General features: G+C 60.8%; 1 protein-coding gene across 1 annotated transcript in view; it reads right to left on the bottom strand.

Annotated features, from left to right (window-relative positions):
• The window catches only part of CACNA1I (calcium voltage-gated channel subunit alpha1 I), a gene marked incomplete at both ends in the record, with an annotated part of 102,512 nt that overhangs the window by 22,596 nt on the left and 59,973 nt on the right, over positions 1 to 19,943 (bottom strand). The window contains 10 exons of the mRNA XM_082849693.1: positions 720 to 820; positions 1,190 to 1,681; positions 2,349 to 2,551; positions 3,222 to 3,315; positions 3,806 to 3,961; positions 4,666 to 4,783; positions 5,090 to 5,275; positions 5,945 to 6,096; positions 13,709 to 14,145; positions 16,517 to 16,823. Coding sequence (XP_082705819.1) covers positions 720 to 820; positions 1,190 to 1,681; positions 2,349 to 2,551; positions 3,222 to 3,315; positions 3,806 to 3,961; positions 4,666 to 4,783; positions 5,090 to 5,275; positions 5,945 to 6,096; positions 13,709 to 14,145; positions 16,517 to 16,823 — 2,246 coding nt within the window. The remainder of the gene's footprint in view (positions 1 to 719; positions 821 to 1,189; positions 1,682 to 2,348; positions 2,552 to 3,221; positions 3,316 to 3,805; positions 3,962 to 4,665; positions 4,784 to 5,089; positions 5,276 to 5,944; positions 6,097 to 13,708; positions 14,146 to 16,516; positions 16,824 to 19,943) is intronic.

The following is a 19,943-nucleotide window of genomic DNA, read 5'->3' as shown; positions in this document are numbered from 1 at the left end:
ACGTGAGTGTCAGTTTGCCCCTTACCCTGGCCAGGAGGAAGGCCCCAGGAACACATGAGAACCAGGGTGGCCTGGAGGAAGCTGACCCTTCTTTTCTCTGGCCACACAACAGGGGGCGGCTTTAGGTCTCTGCTCAGGATGCCCACCTGAAGCCACCTCTGCTGACCACACTGCAAGCTCCTGGCACCCGCCTAGCCCTGGCAAAGCTTTCCAAACACCGGCCCGAATCTCTAAGCCTTGTCCTCCGGCTGCATGGACACATTGTCTGATAGCCTCAGCTTCTGCCCCCAGGCCTTCCCTCGGGCTGCTCCCTCCACCTGGACCAGCCTCCCCCTCCTTACCACCCCTTCTTCATCTACAGAACGCTGTCTGCCTCCAAAGCCCAGCACAAAGGCCTCCTCCCCCAGGAAGCCTTCGGATGCCCCCCTCCAGATGGAAGCACCCCAGGTTACCGGAAGATTTATCCAACCTGGTGCCCAGCACAGGATGGCCTAGACTAGAGGAGATGCCCAGGAAAGCCCCCATACGAACCCCTTCCTCCCCAGCACACCCCCCACTACAGGGCCGGGAAGGCCCTCTGGGGTATGGGAAACCACCCGCCCGCCCCCCACCTCCCCACCACGCCCTGCCAATGGCCCTGCTTGGCTTGCCAGAAATCTCTCCCTCCCAAACCTGTCAACCCCCTACTCTAACGCCACCCTGAGCCTGGCCCTGCCCACCTGTTCTCGGGGGAGAAGAGGTAGACAGACCAGTCCTCGCGGACTTCGCACCAGTCAGGCTTGTAGACGTCAATCATCTTGCGGACGCGGAAGCACAGAGTCTGGCAAGGGGAGGACGGGGTGCTGGTGGGTCAGCGCTGCCCAGAGCCGCTCATATCCACCCACCCTGACCATCCAGCAAAGTGGGGCCACTGGATGACCTCCGAACTCTCCCAGCAAGACCAGAACCCTCACCTCACCCAGGGCGGTCAGGGAGGGCTTCTCTCCCAGGGGCGGGCCCAGCTCAGAGGTGTTCCGGCCCCGCTCCCTCTTCACCCACCTGAAGCCCTCTCCCCATGGCCAGGGTCCCCCTTAGGCGGGACCCCTGTCGGTCCCTCCCACTCCAGCGCCACCCCTCGGCCACTCCCCGTTGCATCCCAGCTGACCTCCTCGTGGTACCCTCCGTGGCCCCCAGAGCCTCGCGCACTCACGTAGTCCATCTCCTCTTCGTCCTCCCCGGGATCCCGGCGGTCGTCCATCTTGGTGAAGACGTCCTTGGCGATGTTGGGCATCCTGCCATTGCAGTCCTCGTGTCCGGGGACCGGGCCTGCCGCCCTCCAGGCAGTCCGTGGGTGGGTGCCCACGGCGGGCACCAGCTCGGCCAGGTCCACCGAATCTCTGGTGTCGAGGGACAGCGTCCGGCGGTGGTGGCAGTGACGGTGCGCCAGGTGGGGACCATGCTGCGCTTGGTGGGCGTGCGGGGTGTGCGGGGCGTGCGGGGCGTGCGGGGGCGCGGCCCGCAGCGGCCCCTCCTCCCGGGCACCTTCGCAGGCCCGGGCGCCGCTGCTGCGCTCTGCCGCCGAGAGCAGAGACTCGTGCTCCGCCGATGGGGGCTTGTGCTTGAGGCTGTTCCAGCTGGAGCGACGGCTGGCCCAGGCCCCACTGCGGCCCCACGGCCCGTGATAGGAGCTCCGAGAGCTGGACTGGGAGGAAGCCCGGGGCTCCGGTCAGCGCCACCACACACACCCACGGTTGTGACTGAAGGGAGCCTGCACACCCGCTGAGGCCCAAAGAGGGCTGCCCACCTGGCCAGTGGGGGACAGAAGGGGCTAGACCCCAGAGGTCCTCTCCTTGCTCTGCCTCTCACTCCATCCACATCTACAGACACATGGGCACCTCCACTGTGTGGCTATGTCCCTCCTGCCACCTCCCTTCCCTTGATAACAGTACAGTAAGTCAGGGCATCTTCCCATTTTACAGGAAGGGAAACTGAGGCTCAAGAAGGGCTGTAACTTGGTCACGGTTACAAAGTTTGGCAGTGGCAGAGGCCAGATACAAGCTCAGGTCTGCCCAACCCCAAGGCCCAGCTCTTAACCCTACACATTGCTGCTAAAACAAAAACCCACCTCTCCACACCAGACCCACTGGCACTATTCATTCATTCACTCACTCATTCCTTGTTGCCAGGTCCTGCTCTGTCCCTGGGCATCCAGGAAAGCAACAGACATGGTCCCTGCCTGTTTCTGGCTGGGCAGTCTGGTGCCCTAAGCCTAGGTACCAGTCTGAGGCTGGACTGGCAGACACTTCTCAGGGTCCCTCAGCACACACCCAGCAGGTAGTAGCCAACCAGAGCACCCCACGAGGACTCACCAGGGAGCGCTGGTCGTAGCTCACCTTCCCCAGTGACATGACACTGCTCTTGCGGGAGCCCAAGGCCATTAGCACGGGGTCTGGCTGCAGCGAGAGGCGGGGGGCGGATGCTGCAGCCCCAGTGGGGCCCAGATGTCCACCCAGTGGGAGATTGGGGTCCAGGTGCCCATTGGGGGTCATGGGGATTGGGCAGAGCTTGGGATCTGGAGGGTTCAGATAGAGACAGAGGGAGGAGCAGACAAGAGGACAGAACAAGAGCAAAAGAAGCCATGAGACGAAGAAACAGACAGGGACAGTAACAGAAATGAAGAGTTTTTCTGGAGAGATCTCCTCCACCAGGAAGTCCTCCTGCTTGGACCCCGTCACATGTGCCTCCCCTCTGCCCCATTTGCAAGGCTCTCAGCTTTATTTTTGGATGAGTGGATCCCTTGCCTTCTGTGTTCAGGGCCAGCTCCGAGCTTCACCCAACATAGGAACCTCACTCCCATGCCCAGTGCAGGAAGAAGGCAGAGCCTGCTTAGCCCGGTTACTGAGAAGGACACAGCATGGGCTGGGAGGTTTCTTCCAAGCTGCGCAGTGGTGCTAAACAAAACCCAGGCATCCTGAGGCCCAAGGCTCTTCGCTACAGGCCAGCTGTATGGAGGGGTAAGGGTGGGCTGCAGCCACCCCTGTGGCTAGAATTCAGGAGAGCCATGAATGTCACTGACCTTTGGAGATTTAGCAATTCTTTCAATTATAAATGTAAACAAGAAACCATAGAGAATTAGCAGTCCCGAGCCTTGGCTTGAGGGGAAACCAGATGCTGTGCCCTCTGCCCAACTAGATCTGGGGAAGAGTCCTGGCCTCCTAGGTGACGAGTGGAGGTCCGTTTACCTCCGCCACTGTCCAGGCCCTCCTGGAGCTTGTCAAACTCCTCCATGTTGGATGAGCTCTGGTCCTCGTCCGAGTAGGAGCGATTGGCGTCGCCCTGGGAGACCGTCCCTCACATTGGAACAAAAGTCAGCTTAGCCCTTCCCTCCCTCCTGAATTTTTCAATGGGTGTTTTCACTCCCCCCCCGTTTTACAGATGGGGAAACTGAGGCTCAGAAAATGGAAGCGAGAAGCTAACGAGGACCTAGGCCACAAACCCACATCTGCCTGATTGTAAGGGTCCCCAAAGCCTCAGAAAATGAAGGAGGCAGGATCCAGAATCCCAGATCTTGGGGACTTTAGGATCTCAGAGATGGAGAAGCCTAGGCCTACACCCCTGGGGGAGAGGCAGGGCTCCTAGATGCAGATCTCCCCCCACTTGCATGCCTCCTGTGATGGGAAGCTCATCACCTCACTGGCAACCCCCTCCTCTGGAGACCTGTTGCCTGCTAGATGTTTGAATCGCAGTCCTCCTCAATCCAGACCACCCCCCGCCCAGTCTCGTGCAGGCCCCAAAGGGGTGCTTCCTCCACCAGGGCCACAGTCACCTCCGCCTGGAAGCCCTCCACCAGGATGGCCACCAGCAGGTTGAAGAGCACATAGTTGCCGAAGGTCATGAGGGCAACGAAGTAGAGGGAGGCCCAGGGGGAGGTGGAGGCCATGCCATTGTAGAGGACGACGTTCCAGTCCTCCTGGGTAAGGATCTGTGCGGGGAAGGGGGAGGACAGCTCAGCCCACTGGGTGCCCTAGGTGCAGGCACGCCGCAGCCCACGAGCACCTACAGCATCCTCTCACGCACGCTCGGGCACACCCAGGGTCCTCGAAAACCACGGCCCTAGCTGGGGGCAGAGCCGCAGAATCATGCACGTGCATGTGTGTGCGCACGCGCGCACACACACACACACACGCACACGCACACCTCTTCCTGCTGCCCGGCCCGCCCACACCCTCGAGGCCTATGTCACACACTCCTGCCCTGACACGTGCGCCCCACGGACCGGTGCTCCCTCCTGGCTGCTCCCCAGCCCCACCCTCTCAGCACCGTATCCCACCACCCAGGGCACAAGCCCACCCTGCCTTCTCCCCTTGTTCCTTCTGCCCCCACCACACCTGTGTGTACACAGCCACTCAACCATGGCCACAGTACACGTGAGGAAACAGTCTCAGGGAAGAATCCTAACCCCACAGTCTCAGGGCAGGAGCGAGGGGGCGGGGACGGGCAGCGGGCAGTCAGTCCAGCTCCCAGTGCCAGCGCTGCGCCAGCCTGGCCACTGGAGGCCAGGGTTGAGGGGCCTCCTTGTCAGGCCACTGCTCTCCCCTGGATTCTCTGAGGCTGGGGGCACCTCCAAAAAGTGATCCTGGGAGAACTCCCTTTCCCAGACACCCATGGACACGTGCTGGGGCTCACCTGGAACACCGTGACAATGGCCCAGAGCAGGGAGTCGAAGTTCTTCCGGTCAGGGACGGTGTCTCCCGTGTCCGTGCGGAGGCTGAACTTGCAGCCAAAGATGTGCATTCCAAGGATGCTGGGGGAGAGACAGAGGAGGCTCAGGGGACTCACACACACAGCGCTCTCTGCCCACCCACCTTGTTTCATTCTCAGAACCACCCACTAAGATGGGAGGGGCCGGTGTTGGTCCCATTTTACAGACGTGAACACAGAGCTCAGAGGGGCAGTACTCGCCCGGAGCCATAGGGGATTAAGTGATGGTGCCAGGATTCGTATCCAGGAATACAGGATACAGGATTCGTATCCAGCCACACTCCCCCAGGTTTCTGCCCAACGGCCTGGCAGGCCCCACAGGTGTGGCCCCAGGGTGGGCGGGACTCACCTGAAGATGAAGATGAAAAGCATGAGCAGCATGCAGAAGGTGGCCACGTTGTCCATGGTCTTCATGAGCACCACGAGCTGCCGCCGCAGCGCGGGCATGAAGCGCACCAGCTTCAGCACCCGCAGCAGCCGGAAGGTCCGCAGCACCGACAGCCCGCCGTCCGCCTGCCCCACAATCTCCCAGATGCTGCAGCCCGCCGGGCAGGGGTGGGGAGGGGAGAGAGGCAGGAAGGGTCAGAGGGAGGCCGGGAGGAGACGAGGGCAGAGGAAGAAGGAGAGGCCAGGTGGGCGGAGAGATGGACAGCTTCCATTCGTTCACTCATTCATCCAATGGGTATTGTTTCACAGGTCACTGCGTCTCGTGGCACCCTGAAGCCAGAGCTCTGAACCCGGATTCCGTGGACCACCCCCCGCAAGAAGTCTATGGCGCATAAATATCACTGACCTCTTTTTGAGATTTAACATTCTTTTGATTATGAACGTCAACAACAAACAGCAGAAAATTAGCACTTCCTGTGACCTCGTGGCCAATCGAAATCACTGATACTTTTCTATCACATGACAGCCGATACAGGTGTTTCCAGATATTACTTATCCTCATCCTTTCTTTGGAATGATGGTAGTCACAGACCCACTGCTGTATCTGGCTATTTAATGAATTAATCCAGAAGTGCATACACTGCTATATCACAAATTTTCAAATATTTTGATAACTGTATTTCATTGTAATTAGCTTCCTTTGATCTTATGTACTTCATTTACTGGCTGGGGTCAGTGCATTAAATCCCCCTCCCACCCCGTTCTGTTTCTAGGTCCACAGGCTAGGGGCGGGATTGGCGGGGGGGGGGGTCGGCACCTGATGATGACAATGATGCTGTCGAAGATGTTGTAGGGGTTCCGCAGGTAGTCAAAGAGCCCGAAGGCGGCCAGCTTCAGCAGCATCTCCAGGGCAAACATGCTGGTGAAGACCACGTTGCAGATCTCCAGGATGTTGGTCAGCTCCTCGGGCTATGGGGGTGTTGGGGAAGGGAACAGGGACCCGGTCAGGCCAGAGGGCTGCCGGGATACTCATCAGCTCTAGAACCTCCGGGAAGGCCCAGCTCTGCCACCCCGGCTCCACGACCTGCAGGTCAGTGTCCTTGCCGGAGCTCCATCCTCCCCCTGCACTTGGCCTCAAGAAACCTACAGCTCTGCCTCATGTCTGCTGTCTTGAGAGGTCCACTGAGATGGGAACACATGGGGCTAACCTTCCACCAAGTTGGCAATGATGCTGGTAGTGCACACTAAGGGCCACATTATGATACCCATTTTACAGATAAGGAAACTAAGGCTCAGAAACAAGCCAGAGGTTACATGGCTAGACACAGAGCAAGACAAGAAGGCAAACCAGTGGCTGCAGAAACCCCGTTTGCCCACGACCCTAACCCATTTTGGGAGCACGTGCAGGACCTGCCCTGTGCACTTCATAGGCATCATGTAACTTAGTCCCTCACAAGGGCCCATTATGCATATGAAGAAGCAGGTTCAGAGAAGGCCAGTCCCCTGCCTGAGACTGCACTGTTAGTAAGGGGCAGAGCCAGGGTTTGAACCCAGGCAGCCTGGCTCCAAGTCTCCACCCTTAACCCCTGCCTGTGCAGACCTCCCTACACAGCCTTCCCCTCACCTCCTTCCTTCCTTAGCAATGGCCATCTCAGGATTGTGGGTGGCTGGAGACCATCTGCCCTGGGAAGGGAGGACAGAGACCACGCACCTACTGTGTGCCACCACGGCTCTCAATCCACCTGACCACCTGGTCAGTGGGGCTTACTTCTCCCGCTTCTCAGAGGAGGACACGAAGGCCCAGAGAGGTTAAGGGTCAAAGTCACCAGCTGCTCAGAGGGAGACTGGCCCCTCTGGCCGCAGATCCAACCTCTGCCCCTGGAGCTGTTTACTTGCTGGTTATTAGCAGTAGGTGACACCCCTGCAAGTGGGACCACGCAAGGAACCCCAGTGTATGAAACAGGCCACCCTGTTGGCCACGACTGGGGGTGGGGTTCCAGGTCCTCCCCCCAACAGCCCGGGCCTCAGTTTCCTCATCCATAAATCGAGGGAATGGAGTAAGATGAGGGCCGTACAAGACTCCAGCCCCTTCTCTCCCTGCCCCTCCCCCAGCCCTGGCCCATCCGCCTGAATCACGGAGAAGGGAAGGGCCATTTGTTAGGCCTGAACATGTGCCCGTGTTGAGCTCGACCCCAACACAGTTGCTGACAGTCAATCTGTGAGGCCACTGTTAGCAGCTCCATTTTACAGATGAGGAAACTGAGGCTCAGAGAAGGGAACTGCCTTGCTCAGAGCCACCCGGCAAGCCTGTGGCAGAGCCACCAAGTCAGACTCCAAACTGCTCTCCCGGTGTCCACACCCACACCTCCCCGAACTCGTCCATCCATCATCCACTTGTTCATCACTGCGTGCACTCCACAGGTCTCCCAAGCATCGTCAGAGGCTGGGCTTGTGCTACCTGGGGTGGGCGGCGGTGAATGAATCAGCACATTCTTCCTGCCCTTGAGAAGTGCAGGCTCCGCTGGCAAAGCCCATCGTGCAGGTTAACAAACCACTCGGCGGGGATGAAAACAGAGGGAACTTGAGGGTGGTTTGGGGGAACAGGGCAGTGCAGTCAGGAGCAGCTTCCTATAGAAAGTGACATCTCAGGGACACCTCAAAGCCGAGAGGGGGAGTGGGTGACAGGGAGAAGAGAAGGTTGTCCAGGCAAAGAGACCAGCCCGAACTCGGGCTGGGAGGCGGGAGAGTTCCCAGCATCAGCACCACCCACCCCAGCCCAGCCACCCTCCCCCCAACGCCCCCCACCCCACCCCGCACCGAGCAACAGGGCCTCAGGCACCTGACTTTGATTCCACTTGGGCCAAAAGGAGAAGAGAAAAAAATAACAACCCAGCCCTCCCGCTTCCCGCCTGGTGCCTGGGAAATCTAATAATACTGCCGGCTCCTCTCAAGGCCAGATAAAAGGAGAAGGCACCATTTCCATCTGTAATTACATCTGACTCACAGAATGGTCCCAAAAGGGGAGTGGGACCCTGAGAGAGGCCCCCAGTGGGGGAGGGGCTGGGGCCCGGCATCCCTGGCTGGGCCAGGGCCCAGATGCTACTCAGAGCCACCAATTTCCTAGCCCCCCAAAACAGAGGTGAGAGATTTGGACGCTGACAGGCCGTGATGGCAGTCACCCTGCTCTGGGCCACACGCACTGCACACACACTCCCGCCCACCTGAAGCAGATGCGGAGCCTGCAGCTCTGCTCTCCCCGAAAGGTAGGTCACCCACGTGCTCCCCTCCTCCCTCGCAAGAGCTGTTTCTCTAGTCGAGCGCACACCTGTTAATCTTTTTCTAATGGACCATCCATCACTCCTACGAGCATTTTTCTGAGAAAGACAGCGAGCGGGAGAGAGAGATTGACAAATACACAGTGAGTGAGAGACCAAAGGGGGTGGTATGTGGAGAGGGACAGGGCAGCCACGAGAGAGATGGAGAAACGGAGACTCGAAAGAGAGGTGGACTGATAGACAGACAAATATAGACCCAGGGAGTGAGAAGCAAATGCAGGGTGTGGAGAGACAAGACAGAGAGAAAAACAGAGATAAATACATAATGAAAGACCAAGATCATGGCACTGTGAGTCAGAGACAGAGCCAGAAAGTGAGAGAGAGCAGGCAGACAGACAGACAGGCAGAGACTGCAGAGAGGTGGCTGGAGATGGCAGAGGCCCACCCCATGGAAGAGGAGGTGCCCAAGGGCAGAAAAACCAGGTTAAGCCAGAGGCAGGAGGATAGAGGGCCGTTGAGGAGGGGCTGCAACCTGAAGGTGAGGCCAGAAGCAGAGGGAGACGGGGCAGGGGCAGGGCCAGCTCATCCCTGCTGGACGCCAGGCTTGGGAGGCCCAGCTGCCCAGCCTCTGGCCACTTCTGCAGGGCCAGATAAGGGCCCAGCTGGACAGGGGTCTCTAAGCTGCCCCCAGGGACCCCTTGAGCCCAACATCGTTCTCATGATAACAATGGCAGCCGGTGCTGAAACACCTCCCATGTGCCAGGCGGTGCTGAGCACTTTCCACGGGTTATCCTGTCTAAGCTCAAACATTACCCTATAGCATCCACATTTTACAGCCAGGAAACCTGAGGCTCAGAGAGAAGTGACTGTCCCTGGCCACAGCCAGGCAGTGGTAAAATTCGATCTCAAACCCAGGTCTCCTCCCTCTGGCCCGCCCCACCTCCCCGTGGTCCAGGTGCCCTCACCTGCACCACTCTTCTGACTTCAGGCTCCAGTTCAGCACGGACAGGTCACTGCCCTGCTTACAAGCCTTCCATGGCTCCCCACTGCCCTAAGGATAAAGCCAGTCTCAAGACCCTTCATGGATTGACAGCCCCTGGCCTCTTGGGCTGTCTGCCCTGCCCCATGGGCACATCCTCCTTGAGGGCTCAGGGTCTTTCGTAGGAATGCCCATGCTCCTGCGTCTGTCCCTCCTTTGTCTAATGAAATCCCAGTCATCCTTTAGGATCCATCTCCAGTGCCATCGCCTCCAGGAAGTCTTCCCCAACTGCAGTTCACGTTGGTGTCTCTCTCCCCTAAGTCCTCACAGAGCTGGAACGTCAGGTACTGAGCCACTCCATCTTCCTCTTCCCAGAGTCACCCCAGATCTGGCTTGGCAGTGACTTGCTGAGACTGCTGAAAAGAGAATAAAGCCTGACCCTCTCTTTGTTGTCCGACGTGGTGAGCATCCTCTAGCTCCAGGACAGCCTGGTGCAGCTCCGGAGGAGTCATGGGCCGGGACGGGCGAATGCTGGGAGAGGGAGGGGCTGAGAGAGCCTACTCCCAGGAGCAGTGCCTCCCCACCCCTTCCCGTCGGCCTCCTGAAACCTCCAATTCAACCTCAGCATCTCAGCTTCTCACCGCATCACGCTGGGCAAGGCAGTCCACCTCTCTGAGCCTCGGTTTCCCCATCTGCCCAGTGGGGACAAGACACTCACCCCACCTGCCCTGGGGGCTGCCGAGGGGATCACACCGGGAAGATATGTGACAGCAAATGATGACAGAGAAATCTGGCTGCCCAAGCCGACCCCGCCCACCTGCCTGTCACGCAGCCTCAGTCACAGACTGTTCCGGGCCCACTCCCCTCCAGGGCCATGCCGACTTCTGCACCATCTGACCACCTCATGGGTCACACACAGGTCACTGCCTGGCTGACCCCCACTTTCCCCTGTCACCTCCTCCTAGGCCAGTCCCTGCAAGGAATAGCTGTGGCCATGAGGAATCTGGTGACACTCCCTTGTGATTTTAGCAGCAGTGGCCACCTAAAAACCACGGGCACCCACAGTCTCACCTCATTCGAGCACCTGTGACCACAGAGGCCGGGGTGGCCCCACTTCACAGATGGAGCCGGAAAGCAAAGCCCAGGCTCTGTCCTGCCCTCACCACCGGCCCCCCTGGGCCCCCACCCGGTGGCCACACCAACCTCCCTGCCGGCAGGGGCCGCCACGATGCCTCCCTCTGCGGTCACTTGCTCTGTGGGAGAGGGGCTGCGAGCGTCCACCGGCCTCTCCTCCAGCTCCCCCCTTTCTCCCTGCCCCCTGGCAGCCCTGGGCCTCTGCAGGCAGCACCTCAGGGGCTGCTCAGAACAACCTCAGGGGCGGAGGGTTTCCTGCCAGCAGCGTCTGGGAGCCAGGGGTGTGGAGCAGAACTTCTCGCGCCCCCCACAAGCAGGCCCTGCGCAGAGCTTGGCCAAACAATGGCTGCCGCTCGGAGCTGCTTTAAAGAGAGTATTTTTTAAATCCTACCTCCCCCTCACTTTTTCCTTAATTACTAATTTTTTGAGGCTCCAGACGCCAGCTGGTAAACTTACCCCGAGGGTGGTGGGGTAAGGCTCCAACAAGATTCACAAATCTTTCCTAACGAATGCGCACCTACTGTGCGCCAGGCTTCTTAACGCATCAAACCCTCCCAGCTACTCTGGGAGTAGGGGGTCTCTGTGCCCGTTTCCAGATGGGGGACACTGGCCGCAGGAGGCCAAATGACTTGCCCAAGGCCACCCTACCAGTCGACAGCAGAAGCAGGGATGGAGCCCAGACCTGGAGCGGCAAATTGCAGCTCTCTGACGGTGGTCTTCAGAGTGTGGTCGGGATTGGCGGGGGGGGGGGGGTGGGCAGAGGAGGGTTGTTAAGACCTGTCTTGAGGATGGTTGTGAGGACTCAATACACCAGGCTGGCTCGTGGCCTGGCACTTGGTGCCAGGGAGCCAATCCCTATGATGGAAAGGGCACGAAGTTAGGGCACCTGCTTGTGGATGAGAAAGCCAGGGAGGATCCTTTGAAGGGGCAGAGAGCACCTGCTGAGGGCAACCCAGTGGGGGGACCAAGAGGGGTCCTACGGTGCCAGAGAGAAGAGGCTCCCCCGTCTGGAGGCTAGAAAGTTTGCCCTCTTCCCTGGTGGCGCAGTGGTTGAGAGTCCACCTGCCGATGCAGGGGACACAGGTTCGTGCCCCGGTCCGGGAAGATCCCACATGCCGCGGAACGGCTGGGCCCGTGAGCCATGGCCGCTGAGCCTGTGCGTCCGGAACCTGTGCCCCGCAACGGGAGAGGTCACAGCAGCGAGAGGCCCGCATACCGCCAAAAAAAAAAAAAAAAAAAGAAAGTTTACCCAAAAGGACGTGGCAGAAGAAGTGAGGGGGGACAGGCCAGGCAGGAAGACCCTGAGGAGGCTTGGGCAGGGACCATAGCCTGGCCTGAGGCTGGGGCTGCAGAGAGAGGGAGAAGCTGGACCCAGAGGATGGAGCCACCCTGGCCACCGTGTCTGGCCGTGAAGGGGTGGCTGGGAAGGCAGGAACCAGTAGTACACTGGCAAACGGGCCTCTGAAAAATACAGCCCTGATTGGCAGCGTATGTCAATTTCCATGGTGTAAATACTCCCACCATGGCCAATTTCAAGCTACGAACTGTTTATAACCACGGGCTTGCAAAATCCTTGAGTATGAGAAAACTGGCTCTTGCGAGCTGGTTCCACTGCCACCGGCAGGGATGGTGCTCAGGCCCTGGTGTAGCAGGACTGCGACAGGCGCCCTTGGTGCTGCCCCACCCAGAAGCTAGAGCCAGCACCCCAACAGTGCAGTTCCCTGTGGGGCCTTCCCCGGGGAGGCTGGGCCAGGCAAAGGCCAGAAGGCTGGACCCTAGGCGAGGGGGCCCAGCCTGCCTGTCTCACCAGCTTTACCCTGCAGACACCCTCCCCAGCCCTCCCCAGAGACACTTAGTTAAGCCGGAATAACTGGCAAACAGGCAGCCCCGCACAGAGCGTGGCGGCAGCCCCAGGGGCCGCATTTAAGTAAATTGAATGAAGACAGTGCCTGGTGAGCAAATGAAGAGGGAAACGAGAGTGTGGCCCCCCACGGGGCACAGCGGGGGAGAGGGGGCCTGCAGAAAGAGGGCCACGGGGAAGCCAAGGAGGCGTCAAAACCCTAAACTCTGCGGTGGTGTCAGTCTTGCCACACAAAGATGTGGGTTCAAATTCGGCCCCTGACTGGCTATGGGACCTTGGGCCAGTGACATCCCCTCCCTGGGCCTCAGGGTCGCCAACTGCCAGACTGAGTGCCTCATAGGAAAGGGGTGCAGCTTAAGGGAGGGACCCCACCTAGCAGCTGGGGGACAGTGGGAGGCAGAAAATGATGTTTTTCCAAATGGATCCAGGGCTGGACTTGTCCGGGCTGTCACCCGGGGTGTGACCTATGGATTGGGGACATCTGTGCGAACCCCCCAGAGCCCTCCACCCTGTGTCCCCACAAAGACCCTCTTGTACACATCCTCCCTGTGCTCCTGCTACTTCCCAGAAGCCATGCCCTCCTCCATGTGCTATCCCCCATTGGGGACCCTTTCTCTGAACTCATCTCACCTGTGAACCCCCAGCAGTACCCCCGATGGCCTAGGGGGCCTGGGACACACCAATCAACGCAGCCAACACCCTCCCTGCGCCCCACGCACCCAGAGCTGAAGACAGAAGAAACCACAGGTTTGGCCGAGAAGGGAGATGGGGGACAGCCTCCGCAGGGCACCCCTGGGGCCCCTCAGTGCCGTGGGGCTGTGGTGAGGCGGAGAGTAAGTGGGGGACGTGAGGGGCAGGAGGGCGTCCCACCTGCGGAAGGTATCAATATGCCGCAGATGGAGCACAAAGGGCCTTGAATATCAGTGGAAAGGTCTGAATTTTCTGCCAAGGTCAGCGGTGGCTCTGGAAGTTTGGGGACAGGGGCGCTCCCAGTCTCTGGAAAGACCACTCCAGCCGTTTTGGAGAGAAGAGACGGGAGGGTCACATGGAGAGGCGACAAATGGAAGTTAGGAGTCTGCAGGGACTGGCGGGGGATGGGTTGTGGGGGACCTGGTGTCCACGCTGGGAGGCTCAGAGGGAAAGGAACCACATCCCCCTGTCCACACCCCAAGGGGCCATTCGGTCACTTGTTGACCCTGAGCTCCACCCCCTCTGTGCCTGGCCCTGGGCTGGGCACTGAGGTCACGTGGCTGAAGGGGACGCAGGTCAGGGGAAGACAGACAGACGGCGGGCGTTCGACAGGCCCCACGGGCCCCGCCTCCCGACACTCGCCTGCTGGTGGTGCTCAATGCCCATGCTGACGGTGTTCACCAGGATGGCCATCATGATGCCCCGGTTGAAGTACTTGCTCTCCACGATGCCCCGCAGCTTGGCTCGTGTCTCCCGCCACACGTCTCCGCACAGCCAGGCAGCCCCATCCTCCTGCCCCTCCTCGTCCTCCTTCTCCAGCTCCAAGGAGGCCCCGTCCTCACCGTTCCGGGCCCCGGGCTCGCCGGCCTCGTCCTCGCCGCCGCCCGAGCCCCCGGAGCCTGAGCCCCCGGAGCCTGAGCCCTCCTGGCCCGAGTTGCTGCTGCCCAGGCCTGAGGGCGGCCGGCCCGCCTCGTGCTGGCAGCGGGGGCAGCTGGCGGGGTCGGAGGCCAGAATGGCAGAGACGGGCTGCACCGGCGTGTGGAGCGTCGAGTCCGGGGGGCTGTGTCGGGGGCACAGCTCTGGAAAAGAAGCCGAGGCCGGGGTTGGTGCCTCGGGTCCCGCAGGAGACGGCCCCCGCGCGCACTAGGCCCGGCCCAACCTGGGTTACCACTCGTGTGTGCCCACAGGGTCCGCCTGGAAGCCGCCAGCCCTGCCTGGAGGCCAAGGGGCTCGTGGGTCCTGGGGAAACAGCTTCACCCTCTGGGCTTCGTTGGCCCCCGAGGAAAAGCTGGCACCAGGAACACCCACACACCGGGGCCACGGGGCGGATCCTGTGGTTAATACGCGGGATGAGCCCAGAGCCGTGTCCTGCCCTGTCACTTCCCGCCCCGTGGCCCCAGTCTGGTCACTGAAAGACCCTTCAGGACCCCCAGCCCCTCCCCACCGTCCTCTTCATGATATCATGGAGCTTGGAAAACGGCTGAAAAGGCCATTGTGGAGGGTAGACACCCCTCAGAGGAAGCCAAGGTGGCCTCGGCATTCCTCAATTCTCCCGCCCGTGTGGGGGGACCTATCACCAAGGAGGAAGCGTGGAGCCGGGGCAGGGGCAAGCCCTTGCTCTACAAGCACCACCCCTACGACTCCCCCCGACACAGCTGAGTCGGGGTTAACCCTGGGAGGGGGCTGTCATCCCCCCAGCTGCCCAGGGAGAGGGTGAGAAGCTGGGCCGGTCTTGGACCCACGTTCTGTGATCTGTGAACCATTTCAAAGGGGTGTCAGAGAGGCTCTTTCTGGATAGTTTGGTTCCTTCTTCATATTTGTCTGTGTTTTCCTAGAATACACAGGTTTGGCTTGAGGAGCAAAATATAAATAAATGACGTTAAAGGGAAAGAAAAAGCTGTACTGTCTACCGTCCATTTCCACACTTGCTTCCAAACACCTCCCTGTGTCTGGACAAGGCTCTCTGACGCAGTCACCCTCTAGACCGGTGGGGCAGCCGGAAGCCCAAGGGTGGGCCACGCCAGTGCTGGAGGTCACGGCAAAGCCCTTCCCAGCCCAACTGTACATGGGGCTGGGCCCCCTGACACTTGTTTCCCAAGGAAGGGAGATGGGGGAGGCACGAAGGCCCAGGGCAGGGGGCACGGCCTCCCTCTAGAAGCCTGTCTAGGGCTTCTCTCCACGAGGTTTCCACGGAGAGGGCGATGGGCGGCAGCAGGAAGCCCTGAGCTGTAAACACCCCTCCCCGCGTCATCCAGGAACGCGGGGTGCCAGCCTCGCCCGCCCCCAGCTCCCCTGTCCATGTGCTGGGCCAGCCCACGGGCCACCTGGAGCCTCCAAGACCACGCCTGGACGGCTGGCCGCCAGCTTGCCTCCGAGAACCTCAGGTTCCCAGAACGTGAGACCTGCAGGGGCAGGGCCTGGGGGTGGCCGGCTCCCACAGCGCACGGCCTCATCCTCACTCCACGGCGGGGAGCCGGGCCGTCCACCGTCACAGCTGCGCCTACTCTGGGCTGATGCCGGCTGACTTCCTTGTGGGCACTGCCTGGGGGCAGGACTGGGCCTGGGGTGGGGCCCACCTCCTGTTCCTGTGGCCCTTTGCCTCCTCCTACGGGAGCGGTTCACGTCCCGTGAGAGGTGGACTCAGCAGAGCCTGCAACTCTGACGTCCCCAATGCCGAGCTTTGGTCACTGACACTGTGACCTTAAGGGACCCCCTTCATCCCTCTGGACGTTAGTTTTCCCATCTGAACACTGAGGCTAATACTACTCACTCTGCTCCCTTCGCAGGACTGTTTTCTAGAACAGATGAGGAAACAAATGGAAACCCCTTTTTAAGCCTACGCAGCTAACTCTCTGGAACCCGTCTACAGTGGAGAAGGAGAAATGGCCCCAAGGCAGGAGCAGATCACAGTGTTCGTGTGTCCCCAGCGTGCCCCGCCTCTCCCTGCAGGGCTGGCCACGGCCCTTTCATTCCAGGTGCCTGACATGCTGCTCAGGTGTGCTAGCAAGCCGGCAGGCGGCCACAGGAACCCATGGGGGATCAGCGGGGTGAGAACGGAGACAGGCTACAGTGGTGGAGGGATTTTATAGTTTCACAAGACTAAGGACAGGCTATTGTTCATTCTTTCAAGCGTGGTTCCCAGGGCGGAGGTTGAGTCTCTGTGCACACGTGGGATCCCGAAGAAAATTCCTCCAGGGCAGGGCTAGGTCCCCCAAGCGCAGGGCTAGCCCAGGCCAGGCACCAGCAGGTGGTCAGGAAAGGGGGCAGGGAACCCGGGAGTGTGGACTGGAGCTACCAGGGGAAGGTCCGGGTTCTGAACTTGCTGGATACCTCTGCTTGTGCTGGGAAGACAGGGCATGTTTGCAAACAGTGCTCTTTCTGAGTCCCCAGCTAGAGGCACACGAGGCCTGCGCAGGGCACCCTGGAGGTCAGGGGAGGTGGGCCACTTACTGTAGTGCCTGGGCTTCTTGACGTGGGGCTTGGGCTTGGTGGAGCCGGGTGCCCCCGGGGCCTGGCGCCGCCTCTGCAGGGCCTGGTAGAGGCCCAGGGCCCGGCGCTTGGCCTTGCGCAGGATGTGGCAGACGTACTGGAAGATCTCCTCGTAGCAGTCGCCGGGCTCGGCATAGCTGGCCACCGTGCTGGAGGACAGGTCACGCTGCCGCTGCTCCAACATCAGCCGGTGTTCCCGCTGCTTGGTCTCCGAGAACTGGGTCGCTATGACAACGAGGCACAGGTTGATCATGAAGAAGGAGCCCACCTGTGACCAACGGGAGGAGAGGACAGGGACAGAGGGGACGGTGGGGTGAGAGGAGGTGGGAGCAGGGGCGGGAGGGTGGGAGAGGGAGACAGAGAAGGAGAAAGAGAGACGGGGAGACGGCGATGGAGACGGGGAGACGGCAACGGAGACGGGGAGACGGCGACAGAGATGGGGAGACGGCAACGGAGACGGGGAGATGGCGACGGAGACGGGGAGACGGCGATGGAGACGGGGAGACGGCAATGGAGATGGAGGGACGGAGGCAGGGCGAGAAGCAGAGGGATACAGAGGCCGAAAGGAAGACCGGAGGAGGGGCAGGGGCGGATCCCAGACATGGAACAGGGAAAGAGACAGCCAGAGACAGGGGGGTACAGACAGACAAGGGCAAGGAGGGACACCAGGGGAGAGTGAGACAGGCTCAGAGAGGACAGAAACGGAGGGTGTGGGAAGCACAAAGTGACGGGCGGGTGGGGACAGGGAGAGAGGAGGGGAGGGCGGAGTGCCCAGAGAGACGGAGAGGCACGGGCACAGATAGGGACAGGAAAAGAGCGCTGAGGCCTTGCTCTGGGAGGAGGCCGGGGCTCAGGACAGCGGTGGCCCAGGCAGCTCCCCAGGCCCCCCTGAGGCCTGCTTCCAAGCCCTCTCCCCTCAGGCCCCTAGGCCTTGGCCACGGCTGCCCTCCCACCTGGGACATCAGCGCTGAGGGCAGGGAGGGAGGCACAGCCCCCCTCAGGCTACCCGGGCCCTGAGTCGCACCCCAGCCCTGCCTTCACTACGGCCCTGACTTTGGGCCTCCAGACAAGAAAAGACAAGCTTCCCTCAGAAAGGGCTTAGCTGTTCATCTTTATCTGGGCTTGGATGGGGAAAGGCTACCTGGCTAGTGCTAGGAATCTGCCACCTCAAGTCCCAGGGCCCAGCTCCAGGGGCCACCGCAGGCAGAAGAGCCCCAGTTTCCAGAGGCAGGCGCCTCCCAGGCACATGCTAAGCCTTTGAACAGACTCAGCGGCAGACTCTCACCTGCCAGAGGGAGGGGGCAGTGTGCGTTTCACCCTCCTCCAGGCTGCCTGCCAGAAGGTTCCTGTGGGCCGCAGCCCCAGTCACTGATCTCCCTTCCTTCCTCTCCCCCACAGCATAGCTGGGGAGCTGGGGCTCAGGAGGGGTTGCGGGAGCGGGGGGGCTTCCTGGCCCAGAGGACTCTGGGAAAACCCCCTGCCTCTAGAGTAAGAAGATGCCTCACTCATTTGCTCTCTCCGCATTTCCTGGAGAGCCGCTCAGCAGGCCTGTGTGAGGGGCGCGGACCCACCCCGTCCGCTGGGAGCTCACACCTGGCAGCCTCGACCCAGCCCGCCTCTGTGGCTGCTGTCCCTGGGTGACCAGGCAGCTCCCCATTCCCTCTGGACCTCCATTTCCCCATCAAAAACATAAGGCTCGGACGAGCTTAGGACTTCTGCACTCAGAAGGAGTCCTGGGGACCTGCGTGCAAAGGCTGAGGACCCCTCACCGGCTGTGTGGCCCAGGCCAGGCACCTCACCTCTCTGGGGCTCAGGGTCCACAGCTGGGAAACAAGCAGGTGACCCTGCGTGGCCAGGGTTGTGAGGGTAAAAGAAAGGCACGGTCGCTCAGCCTCTGCTCCCTGGATGCTGGAAAACTCAGCCTCCCCAGCCTCCTACCAGCACCCTCTCTCCCGTGACAGGGCCCCCCGGGGCCCAGTAGTCGCAGCAATCATAGCAGCGGGACATGTTTATTGAGCATGTACTGTGTGCCAGGGGCTGTGCAGCCGCCGGCTCCGTCTCCTCTAACCCTCCCCAGGGCCCGTGAGCCAGGTGCCGTCCCTGTTCCCCGCTTCACTGTGAGCTCAGGGGGCTAAGGGTCCTGCCCAGGGTCATGCTGGGAGTTACCAACCCCAGACTCCACCCCTAAGTCCATGAGGAGAAGCCGGTGAAGCGTCCTCCAGCCTCTCTCTGGAACTCAAGGCTCCTCTCGCAACCTCAGTGGTTCACAGTCCCCCCACTGCAGGATTCCGTCTGGCCTCAGGGTCTCTGTGAGGCGTCCCCCGCCCAGAAGGCTCTTCCTCTGGCTCTTCCCCCTCCAGGCTTGAAGGCTCAATTCTGCCATCACCTCCTCCAGGAAGCCTCTCCCTTTCCCTATCCCTCCTCCAAGCCGGGTGAGAGGCCTCCTGTGGGCTCCCTCAGCCTCTTGGGCTTCCTTCGGTGGTGGCTCCTAAGATGCAGGCTGGTACCTGTCTGCTGTAGCCCATGTTCCCCCACAAGACTGTGAGCTCCCAGGGGGCAGGAAGGGCCTGACTCACTGCTCAGTACCCAGCACTCGGCTCAGGGCCTGGCGCAGAGCAGGCTTCCCCGAATGTGCTAGGGAATGAACAAGCCAGTGGATGGACGGCAATGCTGAACAAAGCCTGGGTCCCTCTCTTTCTCTCTAGGGTGTCTCCTCATGGGTCCAAGGCCCCAGCACCCCCAGGAAGGCATCAAAGCTAAGCCAACAGCGGGGGTGTCTCAGGTCGGCTTCTGAGCCCCCGGGTCAAAGTCCCAGCAGCCCAGGGTGGGGTGCTGCCCCGGAGTCCCAAGCGCGCTCTCTCCCACGGCCAGGTAACCAGAGATCCCAGCCCTGCAGCAGCAGGGGGCCAGCAGCGACTCTCCCAGGAGGGAATCCCCTTGACATCTGGGGGCTGCGCTGTGGCTGAAGCTGCGCCCGGGAGTGACAAGGTGGATGAGCTCGTTCTGGGGAGACCGTGCAGGGGAAGGCGGGAGGGGCCAGCCAGACAGCGGGCCCTCTCTGGGGGCAGAGAGAACACCCCTTCATCTCCAGGTCTCCCCCACAAGACAGAGCTGCCCGAGAGCTGGGAGTCCCTCCGAGAATTTCAGGGAGTTCTACCAGTTCACAACCAGGCTCAGCCTCCCCTCCAGACCCTGCCCGGGAAGCAGCCCCGGGCTTCCGTTTCACAGCATCTCATCTTCCCACCCCAGGAAACGAGGGAGGTGCTGGAGCCCTTGAGACGCTCCCATCCTGAGGCTGCATCCCTGCTATGGTCATAAAAGGATGTATTCCCAGAGACTACGAGGCAGAGAAACACAGGCAGGAGCAGCGGGTGGACTTAAATGCCCA

Source organism: Leucopleurus acutus (assembly GCF_964270905.1).
Source record: "Leucopleurus acutus genome assembly, chromosome: 11".
In the NCBI taxonomy this organism is placed as follows: domain Eukaryota; kingdom Metazoa; phylum Chordata; class Mammalia; order Artiodactyla; family Delphinidae; genus Leucopleurus; species Leucopleurus acutus.
This window is presented reverse-complemented; position numbering and strand designations above follow the sequence as displayed.